The sequence below is a fragment of the Onychomys torridus genome, chromosome 5 (genome assembly GCF_903995425.1).
Source record: "Onychomys torridus chromosome 5, mOncTor1.1, whole genome shotgun sequence".
NCBI classification, from domain to species: domain Eukaryota; kingdom Metazoa; phylum Chordata; class Mammalia; order Rodentia; family Cricetidae; genus Onychomys; species Onychomys torridus.
Genome location: NC_050447.1, coordinates 48639978 through 48656577, shown reverse-complemented (window position 1 = coordinate 48656577; position 16600 = coordinate 48639978). Strand labels below are relative to the sequence as shown.

Genomic DNA, 16600 nt, shown 5'->3' with positions numbered 1-16600 from the left:
CTCTCAAGTGGCGGAGCTCCAATCTTTGTCACAATAACTCAAGAGTTCCCCAATTCTGACTTGGGCAATGTGAGCTCATTAACTCACAAAGGATTCCATGTGCTGCAGGAGGCACAGGAACGAAGTCAGACGCCAGCCAGATCCCACCACACCCAGCTGTCGGGTCCCATCACCACCCATACCTACGCGTGCTTCTCAATGAGTCACTCCCCTCTGCAGTCCCCACCCTAGCCTCATCCCACCCACCTGGGACCCCTACATTCCTGGCTTTGGGAAGTCCCTCCACAGAGCTGACCCACATTCAATACCAGTTGTTACAGAACACCCTTTAGCGCTGATTGAAAGTTACAATGGAAGTGGTGTTTGGACTTCCATGTGGCCATGTGTGACATTGCATCCATTTGCTTTTGAATGTCTCATGTCTGGGAGTCTGGAAGATGACAGGAGCACTGTGTCCTGGACAAACTTTGGTCACTTGTATTTGACACTTTTCTCAATATTTTAGAGCCTAGTTTCTCATGCCCCCAGGCCTTCTTGGGGCTGAATAGCACCCCCCACCCCCACTCTTCGGCCATGGAGGGAGGCACAGGTGAAGTCAGCAAGCACTACACCTGGCAGAAGCTTCCAGATCAGCTTCACACCCACACAGAGATGGAGCAGACCCACATCCACATCCTCTCCCTGTGGTGACTGAGGAACACTCACTTTATTCTGACCTGGGACCTTCCACACCAGGACATGGAGAACGTGGACACTTTCTTGTAGCCATAGGGTAAACACTGGTTTGTTCCTTCAACTCTGGGACTTATTTCCCCTTCAAATTGTTGATTTAATTTTACACTTATTTATTGTGTACCTGCGTGAGTACCTATATAGGTGTGGGCCACAGTATGCGTGTGGAGGTCAGAAGATGTGTGGAACTCAGTTTCCTCCTTCTGTGTGTAGGTGCCAGGGATCAAATTCATGTTTTCTGGGCAGGTGGCAGACACCCTTACCTGTGGAGCCAACTCAATGGCCCCTTGATATCATTGGATATGGATTTCACTTCAATACAAAGAACTAAATTACAAAGAAAAGTACAGAAAGAGATACGTGTGCTCATAACAACCAAGAACAGGGGTTAGGGATTTAGCTCAGTGGTAGAGTGCTTGCCTAGCAAGCACAAGGCCCTGGGTTCAATCCTCAGCTCCACAAAAAAAAAAAAAAAAAAGAAAGAAAGAAAGAAAGAAAGAAAAAAGAAACAACCAAGAACAGAATGAGAATGAGCATGTAGCTGAGTGCAGAACCTTTGCCTGCCATGCGCGAAAGTCAGGACTTGGTGCCCATGGGGTCTTTTTTTCTAAACAGAATGTCATGTAGCCCAGGCTAGCCTCAAATTCACTATGAAGCTGAGGATGACCTTGAACTCCTGGTCCTCCTACACCCCTGCCCCACTCAGGTGCTGGGAATGCAGATGTATGTGCTGGCTCCTACTGGGATATCTTATAGCTCCTAAGAGCTCACTTCTAAGTCAGCGCACACACACACACTGCTGCATTTCCAGATCTATTGTCTTCCTGGACTCATCTCACTTGTATGTCCAGGCAGCGAGTGAACCTATTCTGGGTGGTTCTATGCCCACACACTGCAGTTATGGTGTAGAGCCCACATTCCTGGCTGTGACCCCAAAGATCCACAATCCAGCCACCACTGACCTTGGCCCTGGCTTCCATTGCCTGTGCACTCTGGCTCCGGTCTGTCAGCCTGGCCTTCTGGCTAACCTTAAGATGGTCATCTTTCCACACTCCTACCTCTTTAGCTCCAAGCCCTGCTGTCTGCCCCTTCCACCCCTTGGCTTGGTGTCCACTCCCCATCTGGCTTGGCTTACCCATGTTAGGGCTCTGTCCTGCTGGCCTAGTGGCTCCTAGAGGTAGAGGCTTGCCTGACTGTTCTCCGAGCTGCCAGCACCCTCCAAAGAGCTGACACTTATAAAAGTGTGGGAAGCCATGTCTGTAGCGATGGAGTAAGCAAAGAATGAGTGAGGGAAAGAAAGGAAGAAAGAAAGAGAGAGAGAGAGAGAGAGAGAAAGAAAGAAAGAAAGAAAGAAAGGGGGAGGGAGGGAGGAAGGAAGGAAGGGAGGGAGGATGGATGACTTTAGCTCTAAGCTAGGAGTTAAAGACCTGACTCTTGGTCAACATGAGCCCTGAGTCATGGTGACCCTGGAGTGAGCTGGGTGCCTAAGAGCCCTGTGTATCCTTTCCTTTATCTCTCGCCCCATGCCAACTCTGCACCCTCCTCCTGGGCAGCTTCTCTCTCTTGGCCTCTTCCTCTCTTGCACCCTCTGCTCAGCACCCACTGTGCCCTCTTTCTCCTCCTTGCCAATGGGCCAGCCTTGCTGGGGACTCTGGTGGCCCTTGTAGGTATGGTCATTGTTTTATGCAAGAGTAACTTTTATACCTTTCAGCCACCCATTATAAGTGCACAATTCAATAATTTCAGTAAACCAACAGCTCTCTCAGCCCTCTTGCAGCCCTTCCTGGGTCCACCTGCAGCCCTGGTGACCACTAATCCGATTTCTGTCTCTGGATTTGCCCATTCTGGGTGCTTCCCGTCAGTGAGATCACATACTATATGGCCTGTTGCATCATCTGGCTTCTTCTCCTGAGCACCATGGGTTTGGGGGTACAGGGAGGATTGTTCTGCTTTGGTTTTGGAGACAAAGTCTTGTTATGTAGCCCAGGCTGGCTTTGGACTTGAGATCTTGTCTATACCCCGAATGAGGATCATGGGCATGCTCCATACCCACTGGGCGGTATGTTTTGAGGTCTGTGTGCAGGACAGTCAGTGTCAGTAACCCAACCCAGTCTTTCCTCTGTGACTGCCTGGAGACACTTGTGATGGCTGGTCATATAGCAACTTGACACATCTGGGAAGAGGGAACCTCAAATGAGGAATTGCCTCCATCAGATTGGACTGTGGGCATGTCTGTGGGACATTTTCTTGATGATGTGGGAGGGCCCAGCCCACTGTGGGTGGTGCCACTCCTGGGCTGATGTTCCTACGTGCTATAAGAAAGGTGTGGAGAACAAGCCAGTAAGCAGTACTCTTCCATGGCCTCTGCATTAATTTCTGCCTCTAGGCTCCTGCCCTGACTTCCCTCAGCGATGGACTATAAACTATAGAATGCTTCTGGTTCGGGCTGCTTTTGGTCTGTGTTTTCTCACTCCAGTTTCAACCGATAGTGGCTGTTGCTTCCATTCCAAGCTTTTGTAAGCGTGTTAGCAGAGCACAGCTTTGCTAGCCGGAGTGGGCGTTCTCTTTGGTAGAGCCTAGAAGTATAGAAGGCCCCGCTGAAAAGTAAATGTTTGGCTCTTGAAGAACCTGCCGAACCATTCCCCAAGAGCTTGCACCACGCACCCAGCGACGACTTCTACATCCTCACCAACAGTGGTGTTTGGGTTCCTGTTGTTGTTTTTCCCAACTCTGTACACGTATCTACGCGTGGTGTGTGGGCACGTGCATGCTGCAGCACGAACCGGAAGGTTAGGGGGCAGCTTTGTGGAGTCGGTTTTCTCCTCCCATCACGTGGTCCGGCTTGTGCCTCTACCCACTGAGCATCGTTCCAGCCTTTGTTTTTGTTTTTTGTTTTGGTTTTGGATTTTTGAGACAGGGTTTCTCTGTAGCTTTTGGAGGCTGTCCTGGACTAGCTCTGTAGACCAGGCTGGCCTCGAACTCACAGAGATTCACCTGCCACTGCCTCCCGAGTGCTGGGATTATAGGCGTGTGCTACCACTGCCCCGCCTTTGTTTTGTTTTTTAAGAAAGGGGTTTCTCACATAGCCCAGGCTGATCTAAACTACTGTTCTTTGTGCCCTGAAGCTCCTAAGTGCTGGGGTGACAGGTGTGCCCATAACACCCGTTTTGTTGTTGGCTTATGTTAGTACAGCACCCCACATGGTGGCTCTGACTCCCTGCGTCCTCACTGAGTGTGTGGACGTCTCCTCTGCCTGCTGCCGTCGAAGTCTGTTCCTTGGAGTTGAGTCTCCTAAACCTCTCACTTCACTTGTTGTTGCTGTTGTTTGGGTTGGGTTTGGGGGTACAGGGGACGGAACCAAAGGTCTCCTGTGTGGTGAAGGCACTCTGTCATCTGATCCTTGAGCTTGCTTGTAAGGGGCACTACCCACTGAGCCACCGCAGTCCGATTGCCTATGGGTATCTGCCTTTTTAAAAAAAAAAAATTCTGCCGTGTGTCTGTGGATATGTGCACATGCGAACATGTGCAGAGGCCAGAGGTGTCAGATCCCCTGGAGATAGTTACAGACAGTGATGAGCCACCTGATAAGGGTGCTGGGAATCAAACTCAGGTCCCCTAGAAGGGTAATATTTGCTCTTGCTCTTAACCACTGAGCCATCCCTCTAGCCCCTTTCTTTATTTTTTGGTAGGGGGTGGATTTTCTTGGTTTGGTTTGGATTTTTTTGGTATTTTTGAGACAGGGTTTCTCTGTGTAGCCCTAGCTGTCCTGGAACTCATTCTGTAGACCAGGCTGGCCTCTAACTCAGAGATCTGTCCGCCTCTGCCTCCCAAGTGCTGGGATTAAAGCTGTGCACCACCACCGCCCGGCGAGAGTTCTTTATGTACTCTGGCACATGCCCTTTATCAGACACACGACCTGCAAGTTCTGAATCCCAGCCTATGGCTTTTCTTCTTTTTGTTTTCTTTCTTTTCTTTTTTTTAATTGAAGGAAAGTTTTTCCCAGCCAGGCATGGTGGCGCACGCCTTTAATCCCAGGACTCAGGAGGCAGAGCTAGGTGGATCTCTGTGAGTTTGAGGCCATTCTGGTCTATAGATCTGTCTAGGACAGCCAGAGCTGTTACACTGAGAAACCCTGTCTTGGGGGGGAAAAAGTTTTTTGGGTTTTTTTTTTCCATACAGTATATTCTGATCACTATTTTCCATTCCCCCCAACTCCTCCCAGATTCTTACCTCCCTTAATTTTTTTCATTTTTATTATTTTAAATTCTGTGTGGGTGTATATATCTGCATGTGGATATGTGCCTGTGGAAGCCAGAGACATCTGATCCCTTGGAGCTGGAGTCACAGACAGCTGTGAGCCGCCTGATCTGGATGCTGGGAACTGAACTCGGGTCCTCTGAAAGAGCAGCCAGTGCTCATAACTGCTGAGCCATCTCTCCAGCCCTCTTTTTCTGATGTGAGTGAGTGAGTGTACAAGCATGTGCATGCAGGCAAGTGAAGGCCAAAGGGCCTCTCAACTGAACCCAGAGTTCACCAACTGGCTAGACTGGCTGTCCAGGAACCCCAGGGGTCCTCCTGTCTTTCTCTAAACCCTGGGCAGGCATGCTACCCACTGAGCCATTTCCTGACCCCTTCTCATGTTCTTTATGGCATCTTCTAAAAGTTTCATTGTTTCATTGTGAGGACCTGGCCATCAGTTCTGTGGCTTTCTATCTGTTGAGGTTCTGTTTATTTTCTGAGACAAGGTCTCGTGTAGCCCAAGCTAGCCTTGAACTCACTTTGTAGCTCAAGATTGAACTCCTGATTTTCATTCTGCCCCCACCTCCTGAGTGCTAGGATGTGGCCCACCACGCCCAGCTTGACTGTATTTTTTGTGAAGCATTGGCCTGAGCTCCTTTGGGACTGTCTCCTGCTGCTCTACGTCCAAGGGGTCTGTCTCAGTCAGGGTTACTATTGATGTGTGATGAAACACCACGACCAAAACAATTTGAGGGAAGCATCACTGAGGGAAGTCAGGACAGGAACTCAAGCAGGGCAGGAACCTGGAGGCAGGAACCGATGCAGTGGCCATGGAAGGGTGCTGCTTACTGGCATGCTCAGCCTTTTTTTTTTCTGCCCCCCAAGACAAGCTTTTTCCGCATAGTTTTGTTGCCTGTCCTGGATCTCACTGTAGACCAGGCTGGCCTTCAAAGAGGTCCACCTGGCTCTGCCTCCTGAGTTCTGGGATTAAAGGCGTGCGCCACCGCTGCCCGGCTCAGCCTGCTTTCTTATAGAACCCAGGACCACCAGCCCAGGGATGGCACCCCCAATCATGGACTGGGCCCTTCCCAATTGATCACTAGTTAAGAAAATGCCTTATAGGTTTGCCTGCAGCCAGATCTTATGGAGGTATTTCCTTAATTGACTCCAGCTTGTGTCAAGTTGACATGAAACCAGCCAGCACAGGGTTCGTGGTGTATGGTGCACATCAGCACTGTGCAGGGGCCACAGTGAGGGCTCTGGACTCCAGTCATCTCTGGAATGCCCTGACTCTCAATTCTCTCCCTCTCCCTGTGGTCCCCAGCCTGGTAACTTCTTACCCCACGGAGACATAGAGGTTGAGCAGCTGGGCACAGTGGAGCATGCCTACAATCTCAGCTGAGGCAGACTCCCTCAATTCAGTCTCTGGCTGGACTACAGAGAGGTGTAGTCTCAAAACATGGGCAAGAAGCTGGCAAGACGAGCCAACCATTAAAGGCCCTGGCTGTTCTTCCAGAGAACCTGGGTTTGAGTCTCACACCCACATGGCAGCTCACAGTAGTATGCTGTTCTAGGGGACATAATGCCCTCTTCTGGCTTCTGTGGGTATCAGGCACACAAGTGGTGCACAGACATTCATGAAGGTAAAACATCCATATACATAAAACAATTTTTAAAATATATTTAAAGCCAGGCAGCAGTGGTCACACCTTTAATCCCAGAGGCAGGCAGATTTTGAGGCCAGCCTGGTCTACAGAGTGAGTTCCAGAACAGCCAGGGGTACACAGAGAAACCCTGTCTCAAAAAAAATCAGATAGATAGATAGATAGACAGATTTAAAAGGCAGGGAGCAAGAGAGTGCATCCCAAGAGTCACTTGCTCCTGCCAAGCTCATGACCTGAGTTCAATCCCTGGGACCCACATAGTAGAAGAGAGAATTGACTCAAAGGCCAGGCATGGTGGAATAAATCTTTAATCTTAGCAAAGGCAAAGGCAGGTGGATCTTTGTGAGATTTGCTATGGAGTACATAGTGAATTCCAGGCCATCCATGGCTAGCTACATAATGAGACCCTGTCTCAAAAGCAGGGGGGAAAGTGACTTCATAAAGTTGCCCTCTGACCTCCACAAGTGGACCACAGCAAGTATGTCCCCAGCAATGATGATGATGATGATGATGATGATGATGATGATACATTTATTTTAAAAAGAGAAAAAGCAAAAGCAAGAGCAAGCATTGTGGGCTGGAGAGATGGCTCAGAGGTTAGGAGCACTGACTGTTCTTCCAGAGGTCCTGAGTTCAATTCCCAGCAACTACGTGTAATGAGATCTGGTGCTCTCTTATGGCCTGCAGCCATACATGCTGTATACATAATAAATAAACAAATCTTTTAAAAAAAATTCTTAAAAAAAAAAAAAAAGCCAGGTGGTGGTGGCACACGCCTTTAATCCCAGCACTTGAGAGGCACAGGCAGGTGGATCTCTATGAGTTCGAGGCCAGCCTGGTCTATAGACAGAGATCCAGGACAGACTCCAAAACTACACAGAGAAACCCTGTCTTGAAAAACCAAAAAAAAAAAAAAAAAAAAAAAAAAAAAAAAGCAAGCATTGTAACAAACACCTTTAATCTTACCACTTGAAAGGTGAGTGAGGGCAGGAGGATCAGGAGTTCAAGGCCAGCCTTAACTATATAGGGATTTGGGGGCCAGCCTGGGCTATGTAGGGCACTACTCAGAATCGAAAATTAAGCCTGACCCTTGAATCTGAGAAAGCTTGAGCAGCCTCCTGAGGCTTCTTCAGCCAGCTGTGGGGACTCAGGGACTTTAGCCCAGGTCAGTAGGGGCCGGGGCTCCTGCACCACTATCCCCACAGCTGCCACTGTGGTACCACACAGCTCCCGTTTTCCTGTGGACTCACCACCATCCTCTCTCAGCTACCATGCAGCCACTTTATGCACTGGGGTGGGGGGTGGGGGGTGGGGGTGCTCCAAGAGTTTCCTCACCTTAGGCAGGGCCAGCCCCACTTCCTGTGCTGTGGCTCTTCAGGCAGCCCTGCTGGCTTGGCAGCTGACAGGTGGCTTCCTCTGAGGATGGATGCTGGCATCCATCACACCCCATCCTAGGCCTGGGGACTCAGGCCTTCCTGGCCCTCCCACTTATGCCCTTGCAGAGGGCTGCTGATGCATGCCAGCCAGGCTCTGCACTTCACGCTGAGTGTCTCATGGCAGCAGGGCAGCCAGAGGAGCAGGCAGAGTGCTGGATGGGACTCCATGGTGGCAAGGAACTAAACAGGGAGGAGCAGAGGGATGAAGAGGAACAGCCAGGGAGGCAGGCATGCCTCCACCCCCATCTGCATCTTTCCTGGACTGACCACACCCAGAACTTTCTCAGCCTTTTTCTAGTCTGCCTCCTCTATCATGCCAGCCCCACCCCAGTCTGTAGAGCCTCCTGATGCCCGTTTCTGGCTCTCCTTGGTCCTCAGAGTCTCATGCCAAGAAGGACAGATGCACTCGATGCCGGAAGTACTTGGCTAGTGTAAAATGGCACACAGAAATTGCTCCTGTGGCTGATAATCCCTGGGAGTAAGAAGCAGGTGGGGAACCAACTGTCCCACTGCCCACACGGATAGAAGGGGTCCCAGAGCTCAAAAGGGACCTGACTTCACAGCCACCCACCCAGGACAATACCTAGGATGCCCAACCTGGCCACTGCCCTGCCCTAAAGCTCCAGATGATTCAGAGAGGGCTTTCCCAGGTATGACCTGGTCATCAATGTCTCTGCAGCTGTTTGCCACTGGAGGGTAAGGTGACCCTCCTCCTCCAGAACTCAGTGTCCCTTCCAGAAGCTTCCAACAGCACCCTGCTGAAAAATCAGCCATGCACCTCAGCACAAGGCCCAGCCTGCCTGCCAGATGGGCTCTTGACACTAAATTTTCAGGTCTCCATTGTGGTCAGCTGTCACTGGGTGATTACCCCTTCCCAGCCTTGCTTGGCCCAGCTAAGTCAGACTCCAGACTGGACAAAGGTGGGGACAATTGCCACATCTGTTTGCATTTACTTTTTCTGAGACTTTTTCCTGTAGCCTAGGCTGGTCTTGAACCTGTTCTATAGCAGAGGACGGCCTTGATGATCCTCTTGCCTCTACTTCCAGAGTGCTGGGATCACAGTGTATTGGGTTCTGGTGCCTGCCATGCTAGACAAGCACTACCAGATGAGCCACAGCCACTTTTCTCATTTGGAGCTCCCCAGGTGACTCCTGCAGGTTGTTGGCTCAGAGAGCAACTGTGAAATACTCCAGGGCTCTCCTCTCCGAGCTGTGGCGCCCTAGGGACAGAGGCAGTTCTGGTACTCCTAACATCAGAGGACAGTGCTACTGGCATCCGGCGGTGGAGGTTCGGGGAGCAGCTCAGCCTCACTGAGGGGAGGGGTGGGTGGTGGAGAGAGAAGCCATAGTCCAGAGGGCTCAGACCCAAGTTCTCAGAGGTCATGTGGAGGAGCCCCCATCTCGGTTCAGGCACGTGACAGGACCATCACCCTGTCTCCTCTCGGTCATCGCCTCCTCCCCTACACACACACACACACACACACACACACACACACACACACACACACCCAGAATGACGGTGTTCTCTCCCTAAGGATGACAAGTCAGATGTTCAGTCCAGAAGCTCTATTTGCTGGGTGGCCTGTGACTTCCCTAAGCCAAGGTCCCACATTGAGGATAAGTGAGAATAACCATCTACCCTGGAGGGGCGTCACAGGCACACAGTGATGATATCAAGGCCTCTTGCCTTGTTGGCACCGGATCAGTGCTAGCAGAAAAGAACAAACACAAATTTTGGGGAAATTCTGAAGCTGGGAGACAGGCTGACCTCCACCAGAACCTGAATTTGGCCAAGCCAGGTCCTTTACCATCCAGAACAGGAATTCAAGGACTCTTGCTGCTGTCCCAGGGGTCCCCATATGTCCTTTGTTACCATGAGAGGAGACAGTTTTGGAGTAACCCTGCCGCATTGCTGCAGAGGGCAAAACCTGAACATAGAGCCATTGGCAGCTCAGGAAGTAGCCTGTTGGGACTCTCAGGAGGTGATGTATGGTTAAGGGACATAACCTTGGCTCTTGGGAGGTACCAGGGATCCCTTGAGAAAGTTGGGGGTGGAGGAGGCAAATGTTCATCAAATACTCGCACACATGTGAGAGCATCCCCTCCCTGCTCTGGGTGAAGGAACGGGGTGGGGGAACTGATGTGAGATCCTGTGCTTTGAAGTTGGGGACCAGAGCAAATGCCCGGCCACAGGTGCTAAGCACTTCTGCTCATCCTGGTTCATACCTGCAGACAGGCATGGCAGGCAGGAGCAGAATGCTTGCCCAGGAATGCCCAGCTCACACCAAGACCTCCCTGGGGGTTCAAGCTGGGGCAGCTCCCATCTTGTCTGAGGAGGGTGGGCGGTGACTATCTTGCCCACCCGCCCACTTCTGTTGGAATTCTGAAGAATATATGATCCACTTCCTATCATTTTGGTCTGAACAAAGCCAGGACCTGAAACTTCACTACATTTTTTAATGATAGATCAAGGTAGAAAGAAGAATACCTCTGTGTAGCCACCACAAGGATTCCCCTCTCCTGTCTTGGACTCAGTCTCCCCTTGTAATCCCTGGGAAATAGCACCGGGTGTGGAGACCGGGAGCTTGTGGAGAGGGCATGGCACAACAAGCTTGTGACAAAGAATTGAGCTAGGCCGCAGAGGGGGGCTTCGAGGAGGGCCTCCTGAGAAAGCCATTAAGAGACAGGCCTGGAAGCCACACCTAGGGTTGGAAGTGTGTGGTGTGTGACTCAGTAGTGCACATTTGCTGGGCTTGTGGAGGAGGGGCAATGGGGAAGGCATGTCGTATCTCTGGCACCATAAAACATAAAAACAAAGAAGGCTGGGCATTGGCCCATGTCTGTGATCCCAACAGACATGGGAGATCGAGGCCAGAGGATCGGGGGTTCAAGGGCAGACTGGGTGGGCTGCCAGAGACCCTATCTCAAATCATACAAAGAAAACATGATGCTAGCTAGCCTTAGGGGTAGGGAGTCGGGAGGCGGCAGCCCTAGTCCTCTTAGTCTGCACCTTCAGGTCCTCTGCCAGCTGTGGCGGATGGAGGCACGTGGCCAGTCAAAATGCCAGAACCCAGCAGCGGGGAAGCCCGCGGGTCACCATGCCACCTGAACCTCTCAACCGCAGCGACGAGCTGGGGGCGTTACTTCTACGTCTCTGCAAGAGAGGCGGAGCCCGGTGCCCCTTTCCCTCTACAGCATCGGGGACAGCCAGCCGGTGCCCAAACTTTCCCGGGTACAGGGATCGCGGCGAGGGTGGGGGAGGCCGGCTGGGAGGCGCGGCGGCCGGGGCTGTGACAGCTCCCAGGGCGGGCTGCGGGGCGGAGCGGCCTGGGCGGCGCCGCCCTCCAGGTGCCGGGCGGGGGCCGAGGCCAGCGGCGCTGCGGGGAGAGCAGGCCGGGCCATGACCCCCGCGGCCCGCGGCTGCAGGCGTGTCGCCTGGTGTCCCGCAAGGCCGCCAGCGTCCGCGCCCAGCGCGCCCCAGAAAGAGGTGAGTGCGCGCGCGCTGTGCGCGCCACGGCGGACGCACCGGGACATGGGAGGGACCCAGGACAGGGGACCCCAGGGCCGTGGAGACCGGGACGGTGGGGATCCCGAGGTAGGGTGGGAACCCGGAACGGTGGAGATCAGGGTTGCAGAATCCCGGAGGGTAGGTATCCCAGGGTGGGGTGGAGACGCCGGGGGAGGGGCTGTGGAGACCCCCAGGTGGTGGGGACTCCAGAGCTATGGGGGACCCTTTGGCCCCAGGCGTCCCACAACTTCCCGAAGACTTCGCTGCCCAGCTCGGCTCCTTTTGGCCGCGTGCCTGGCATTGGGCGGGGGCGTGTCCCGCGCGTGGCAGTCTCAGGCCCCTCTATGCACCCGGCTTGGCTGTCAAGTTGCCAAGCAGTCGGGCGAGGTGGGGGCAGGAGGCCTCGGGAGGAACCGCTTCCCTCCACCAAGTGTTTCGAATGTATTATTGATGAGCTGCCTCGCTTAGGGGCGCCCAGCACATCAAAGCAGCTCCAGGAGACCGCAAAGGGCGACCCGCGCAAAGCAGGCACTTCTCCTGGCAGGGCTGGCCGGGGCAGACCTGGGGAGGGTGCTTATTTAAGAGAGGACCCGCAGCTTCCCTGGGGGACTCTGAAGGCAGGAGGGACTTCTGGCCTTTGCCAAGAGAACAACAGTGTAGCAGCAATGTAGAAGTCATTCCGAGAGAGTACAGAAATGCCAGAACACACCCTGTTTTACAGATGAGGAAACTGAGTCCCAGATGGCTTCTCCCGAGTGGCAAACTCTGATGTCTCTCTCCAGCCTGAGACACTTCCAGAAGGCCCTGTCTTGGGCTGTGCTACCAGCTAAGAGCACCCCTTACCTGTCCAGACCCCTTTCCTACCCAGGCCACAATGTAGCCTGGTGCTGTCTAAGCCATACTGACCTCCGGTCCTGTCGTGGTCCCCTCCCCTGGGTCCAGGTCCTCTGCACAGGAGAGAGGCGGTGTATTTATGGAAAGACTTAATCCCTCCACCAGCCCCAAGGCCTGGAAAGCTGTGTCTAATCTGTCCCTGGAAGGCCTCAGCTGGTGGGCACACAGCAGACAGGAGTGTGTGTCCCCTAGGGAGGTGTAGGTCACTCGGGAGACTCGTCCTCCTCCTGGGCAGAGGACGCTGAGATGTTAGTGCTTAGCCAGCAGTAGGCCTCTGGCAGACCTGTGCTAGCTGTTTTCACACTCACACCAGCCCTCTAACCAAAGCCTCTTCTTGTCCCCATTTTAAAGGCAGGAGACCGAGGCAAGGAGGTAGATAAGACCAAGTGTTAGCCCCGAGGCAGCAGGGAACGGCTCTCATCCTGGGGTGGGAAAGCTAGGCCAGGCCTGTAGAATCATGGGAAATAAATCCACCATTGAGACTGATAGAGGATAGCCCATTCAAAAGAAACCCATCGTTCTCCAGGCCCCACACAGCCTTGGTTTCCTGATAGTAGCCACTAAGGTCATAGTACCCATCTCTCCTATGTCCCTGTGTTCAATCTTTCAGAAAAAAAAATTTTTTTTAATTTATTTTCATGTGTACGAATGTTTTACGTGCATGTATGTCTGCCCCATATACATGCCTAGTGCCCTTGGAGAGCACTGGATCCACAGAGCTGTAGTTACAGATGGTTGTGAGCTACCATGGGATCCTGGGAACAGAATCCAGGTCCTTTGCAAGAGAAATAAATGCTCCTAACCACTGAGCCATCTTCCCCTCACCCCCATTCCACCCTCCATGTTCAATCTTGACTGCTACAGAAAACATGAGGACAGTCTCTTGCACTATAGGCTTTTTTTTAAATAATTTATTTTTATTTTATTTGCATTGGTGTTTTTTGCTGCATGTACATAGACTGTGTGAGGGTGTCAGATCTTGGAGTTACAGACAGTTGTGAGCTGCCATGTGGGTGCTGGGACTTGAACCCAGGTCCTCTGGAAGGACAGTCAGTGCTCTTAACCACTGAGCCATCTCTCCAGTCCCAGCACTGTAGGCTTTATTGTTTAGCAGATGTTTTTAATGGTGTGAAGAGAGTGTGGCATTAAGTGCTATAGAGTGGCCCAGAGCAGGCAGCAAGCTGGTGAGAAGCCAGGGCTAGCCCTAGGTGGGGTCTTGGTGGCTTTTGGCCTCTCTAGTTTCCTTGAGACTTTCAGGTTGGCAGGCTGGCCTTGGCCGGGAGGTACCTAGGGCAGCAGCTGTTCTCAGCGTGGTGCCTGGGCTGGAACTGAAAGAATTCTAATCCTGTCACACAAAGTGACCTTCCTAAGCAAGGAAGAAACCCAGATGTGAGTGTGTGCAGGGTGTTTGAAGCAGGAAACCACTGGCTCTGCTGTGTGTGGGAGCTTGGGAAACAGCTAAGGGACCAGGTTGCCCTGCCTAGCCTCCTCCATCCTCCCATGTAGCCAATGGTCTGACTGCTCCTGCCCAGCCTGGTCCTTAAAAGAGGGCTTTGTTAAAGAGGTGAGGCACAGTGCCACCGTGACTCAGGCTCTCTTGGCAAGGTAATTCTCATTTCATGTGGGAGGTGACAGGGCAGAGACCATGGCCAGAGGGCTCCCAGCCCAACTGCATACTTACTATTCATTCTTCCACTCAAGACAGCTGATGTCGGAATCAGGACTAAAGTAGCCAAGGTTCCAAAGGAGAAAATGAAGAGGCCCAGCTCTGGCCAGTTGCAGGTCCACACTGAGTCACAAGTGGGACCCAGGCATCTGCCTTCAGCCTGGAGCCTATCACTCCATCCCTCAGCAGCTCTAGGTTTGCATAGCCCTACAGCCCAGCGCCACCCCACCCCCCACCCCCCCAACACAGGCTGGAGCCTGCCTTCTCCAAGCAGGTGCATACCATAATGACTCCTTTTTTCTGTGTTGCAAAATGTGAAAGCCAGAAGGTGAAGTCACTCCTGATGGACACTGGTCCATGGAAGACCTCATTGTCCACTTTGTGTCTCTTCCCCCACCTCCTGCTTGTATTGATCAATTGCTTGAGTTCTAAGGAAGGAGTTGCAGGAAGGTCAGGAGAACGTGGGTGGGAGTCGTTCTAATTCTTCACGGTCTAGGGACACAGCCTGTAGAGTTCAATCCATTCCGTATTGTGAAGACAGGGGGCTGGGCTGTGGCTCAGTGGTACAGTGGACACGCCTGCTGTGCATAAGGTCCTGGGTTCTATCCCCAGCACCACAATGAATGAATGAAGCAGAATGTGGTCACTGACTAGAACACTTGAGAAGTCAGCAGAGAAGGTTACAGATGGAAGATGCCGTGCCGTGGTAGGTTTCATCTGCCCCACAGCCTGCAGGTCCTCTATCCCTGAGGCTGACCACTGTCCTGTGGCCCCTGAAAGCAGAGACTGGAGTGTTGCTTCCACACTCTCAGTCCTGACCAACCTCACCTGAACATTCCTGGACAGCAACCCTCTGCCCCTGGCACACTCTCTGCCCAGATATGGTCAGCAAGCACTGTGACCTCATAGCTGGTTACTCCATCACTGCTTCCTGTTGTGTGCCCAGTTGGCCAAGTAGGGGCCTGGCCACATGTGGCTGGGACAGTGACATCCCTCGTCCTTCTCTGAGTGCTCTCCTCTCTTCACAGGCCTGCAGAGGCGACGCCATGGGGCTGAAGCCCTCCTGTCTGAAAGGTAAGGCAGAGTGGGGGTGCTGGGGCAAGGGGACTCGGGGGAGAAGGGAGGGGGGAGCTGGGCTGGAGATAGTATGGGATGACCCAGAGGCCTGGGATACTGGTCTAGAGATGGGTCCCCATCTGTAAAGGCAGACTATATATACAGTAGGTACTCTATAAATGCTTACTCTGCCTCTGTGACCTCCTCCAGACCTTCCTTCACCAGAGGTTGGTACCCAAAGGCTTCAACTTCTTCCTCAGAGGGGAAGTCCCAGAAAAAGAGGGTACCTGGGAAGGAGGAAGCCTGAGCAAGAAGCCAGGCATAGCTTGGAGAATTGCTTCCCAGGACACCCTGGATGTCTGCCATGACCCAGGCAAGAGGTCAGCTTGGCTAGTACTGAGAGAGAAAAAAAGGCCATCAAAAAGTTCTAGAAAGTGGGGGGCTGGAGAGATGGCTCAGCAGTTAAGAGCAATGACTGCTCTTCCAGAGGACCCAGGTTCAATTCCTAGCACCCACATGGCAGCTAACAACTGTCTCTAACTCCAAGGTCTGACACCCTCACATAGACATATCTGGAGGCAAAACACCAATGCAAATAAAATAAAAATAAATAATTATTTTTTAAAAAAAAAAAAGCTCTAGAAGGGTGCAGAATCAGTGAGTGGTATTGGTGGAGGCAGCACAGACCTCTGCTGATATCCAGAGGGAACCTGAGGCATTATGGCCCCCATGGGAGACACTTGAAACCTTCTGATGTCTCCCTGCGACACAGGCATGGTTCCCACCCTCATCCTCCAGCTTTGAGGTCCAGACCTGCCCTGGACAGCCCTGCAAGGCAACATAGGCCTACCCCCAACTGCTTGTTGGCATCCAGCTTGCTGTGGCTCCATCCGTCCCCAAAGCCATCTCAAGCCTTAAGTTCTCACTGCCTAGGGTGTTTCCTTTCCTTTCCTTTCCTTCCCTTCCCTTCCCTTCCCTTTCCTCTTCTTTCCTCTTCTTTTCTTTGCTGGTTCTCTGTATAACAGTCCTGGCCGTCCTGGAATTCACTTTGTAGACCAGGCTGGCCTCAAACTCACAGAGATCCACCTGCCTCTGCCTTCCAAGTGCTGGGATTAAATTCATGCACCACCACACCCAGCCCAGTGTGTTTTCTTGATGGCCACTGCCAAACACATACTCACTACCCCACATGCTGGCCTGAACAGCAGGCTCTCCTCCCTGCCCACTCCAGGCTCCCCTCCTCAGCCTTCTCATGCACTTCTGCCCTCCAAGATCAGCCTGCTCAGAGTCTTGTGTTCCTCAACCTGCTCAAAGCTCTGGAGACCTGAACAACGGCCTTGAGTTCCTTGTTCATAAAGTGGGGTCATGACGTGACATGCTGTGGTGTTCAGGAGTGCCAGGCTCCC

At 52.5% G+C, this 16600-nt stretch overlaps 1 protein-coding gene across 1 annotated transcript in view; it reads left to right on the top strand.

The window, feature by feature from the left end:
• Positions 1–11401: 11401 nt before the first annotated feature.
• Positions 11402–16600, top strand: part of C5H16orf74 (chromosome 5 C16orf74 homolog) — a 28131-nt gene continuing 22932 nt past the window's right edge. The window contains exons 1-2 of the mRNA XM_036187538.1: positions 11402–11557; positions 15167–15212. Coding sequence (XP_036043431.1) covers positions 11471–11557; positions 15167–15212 — 133 coding nt within the window. The 5' untranslated portion in view covers positions 11402–11470. The remainder of the gene's footprint in view (positions 11558–15166; positions 15213–16600) is intronic.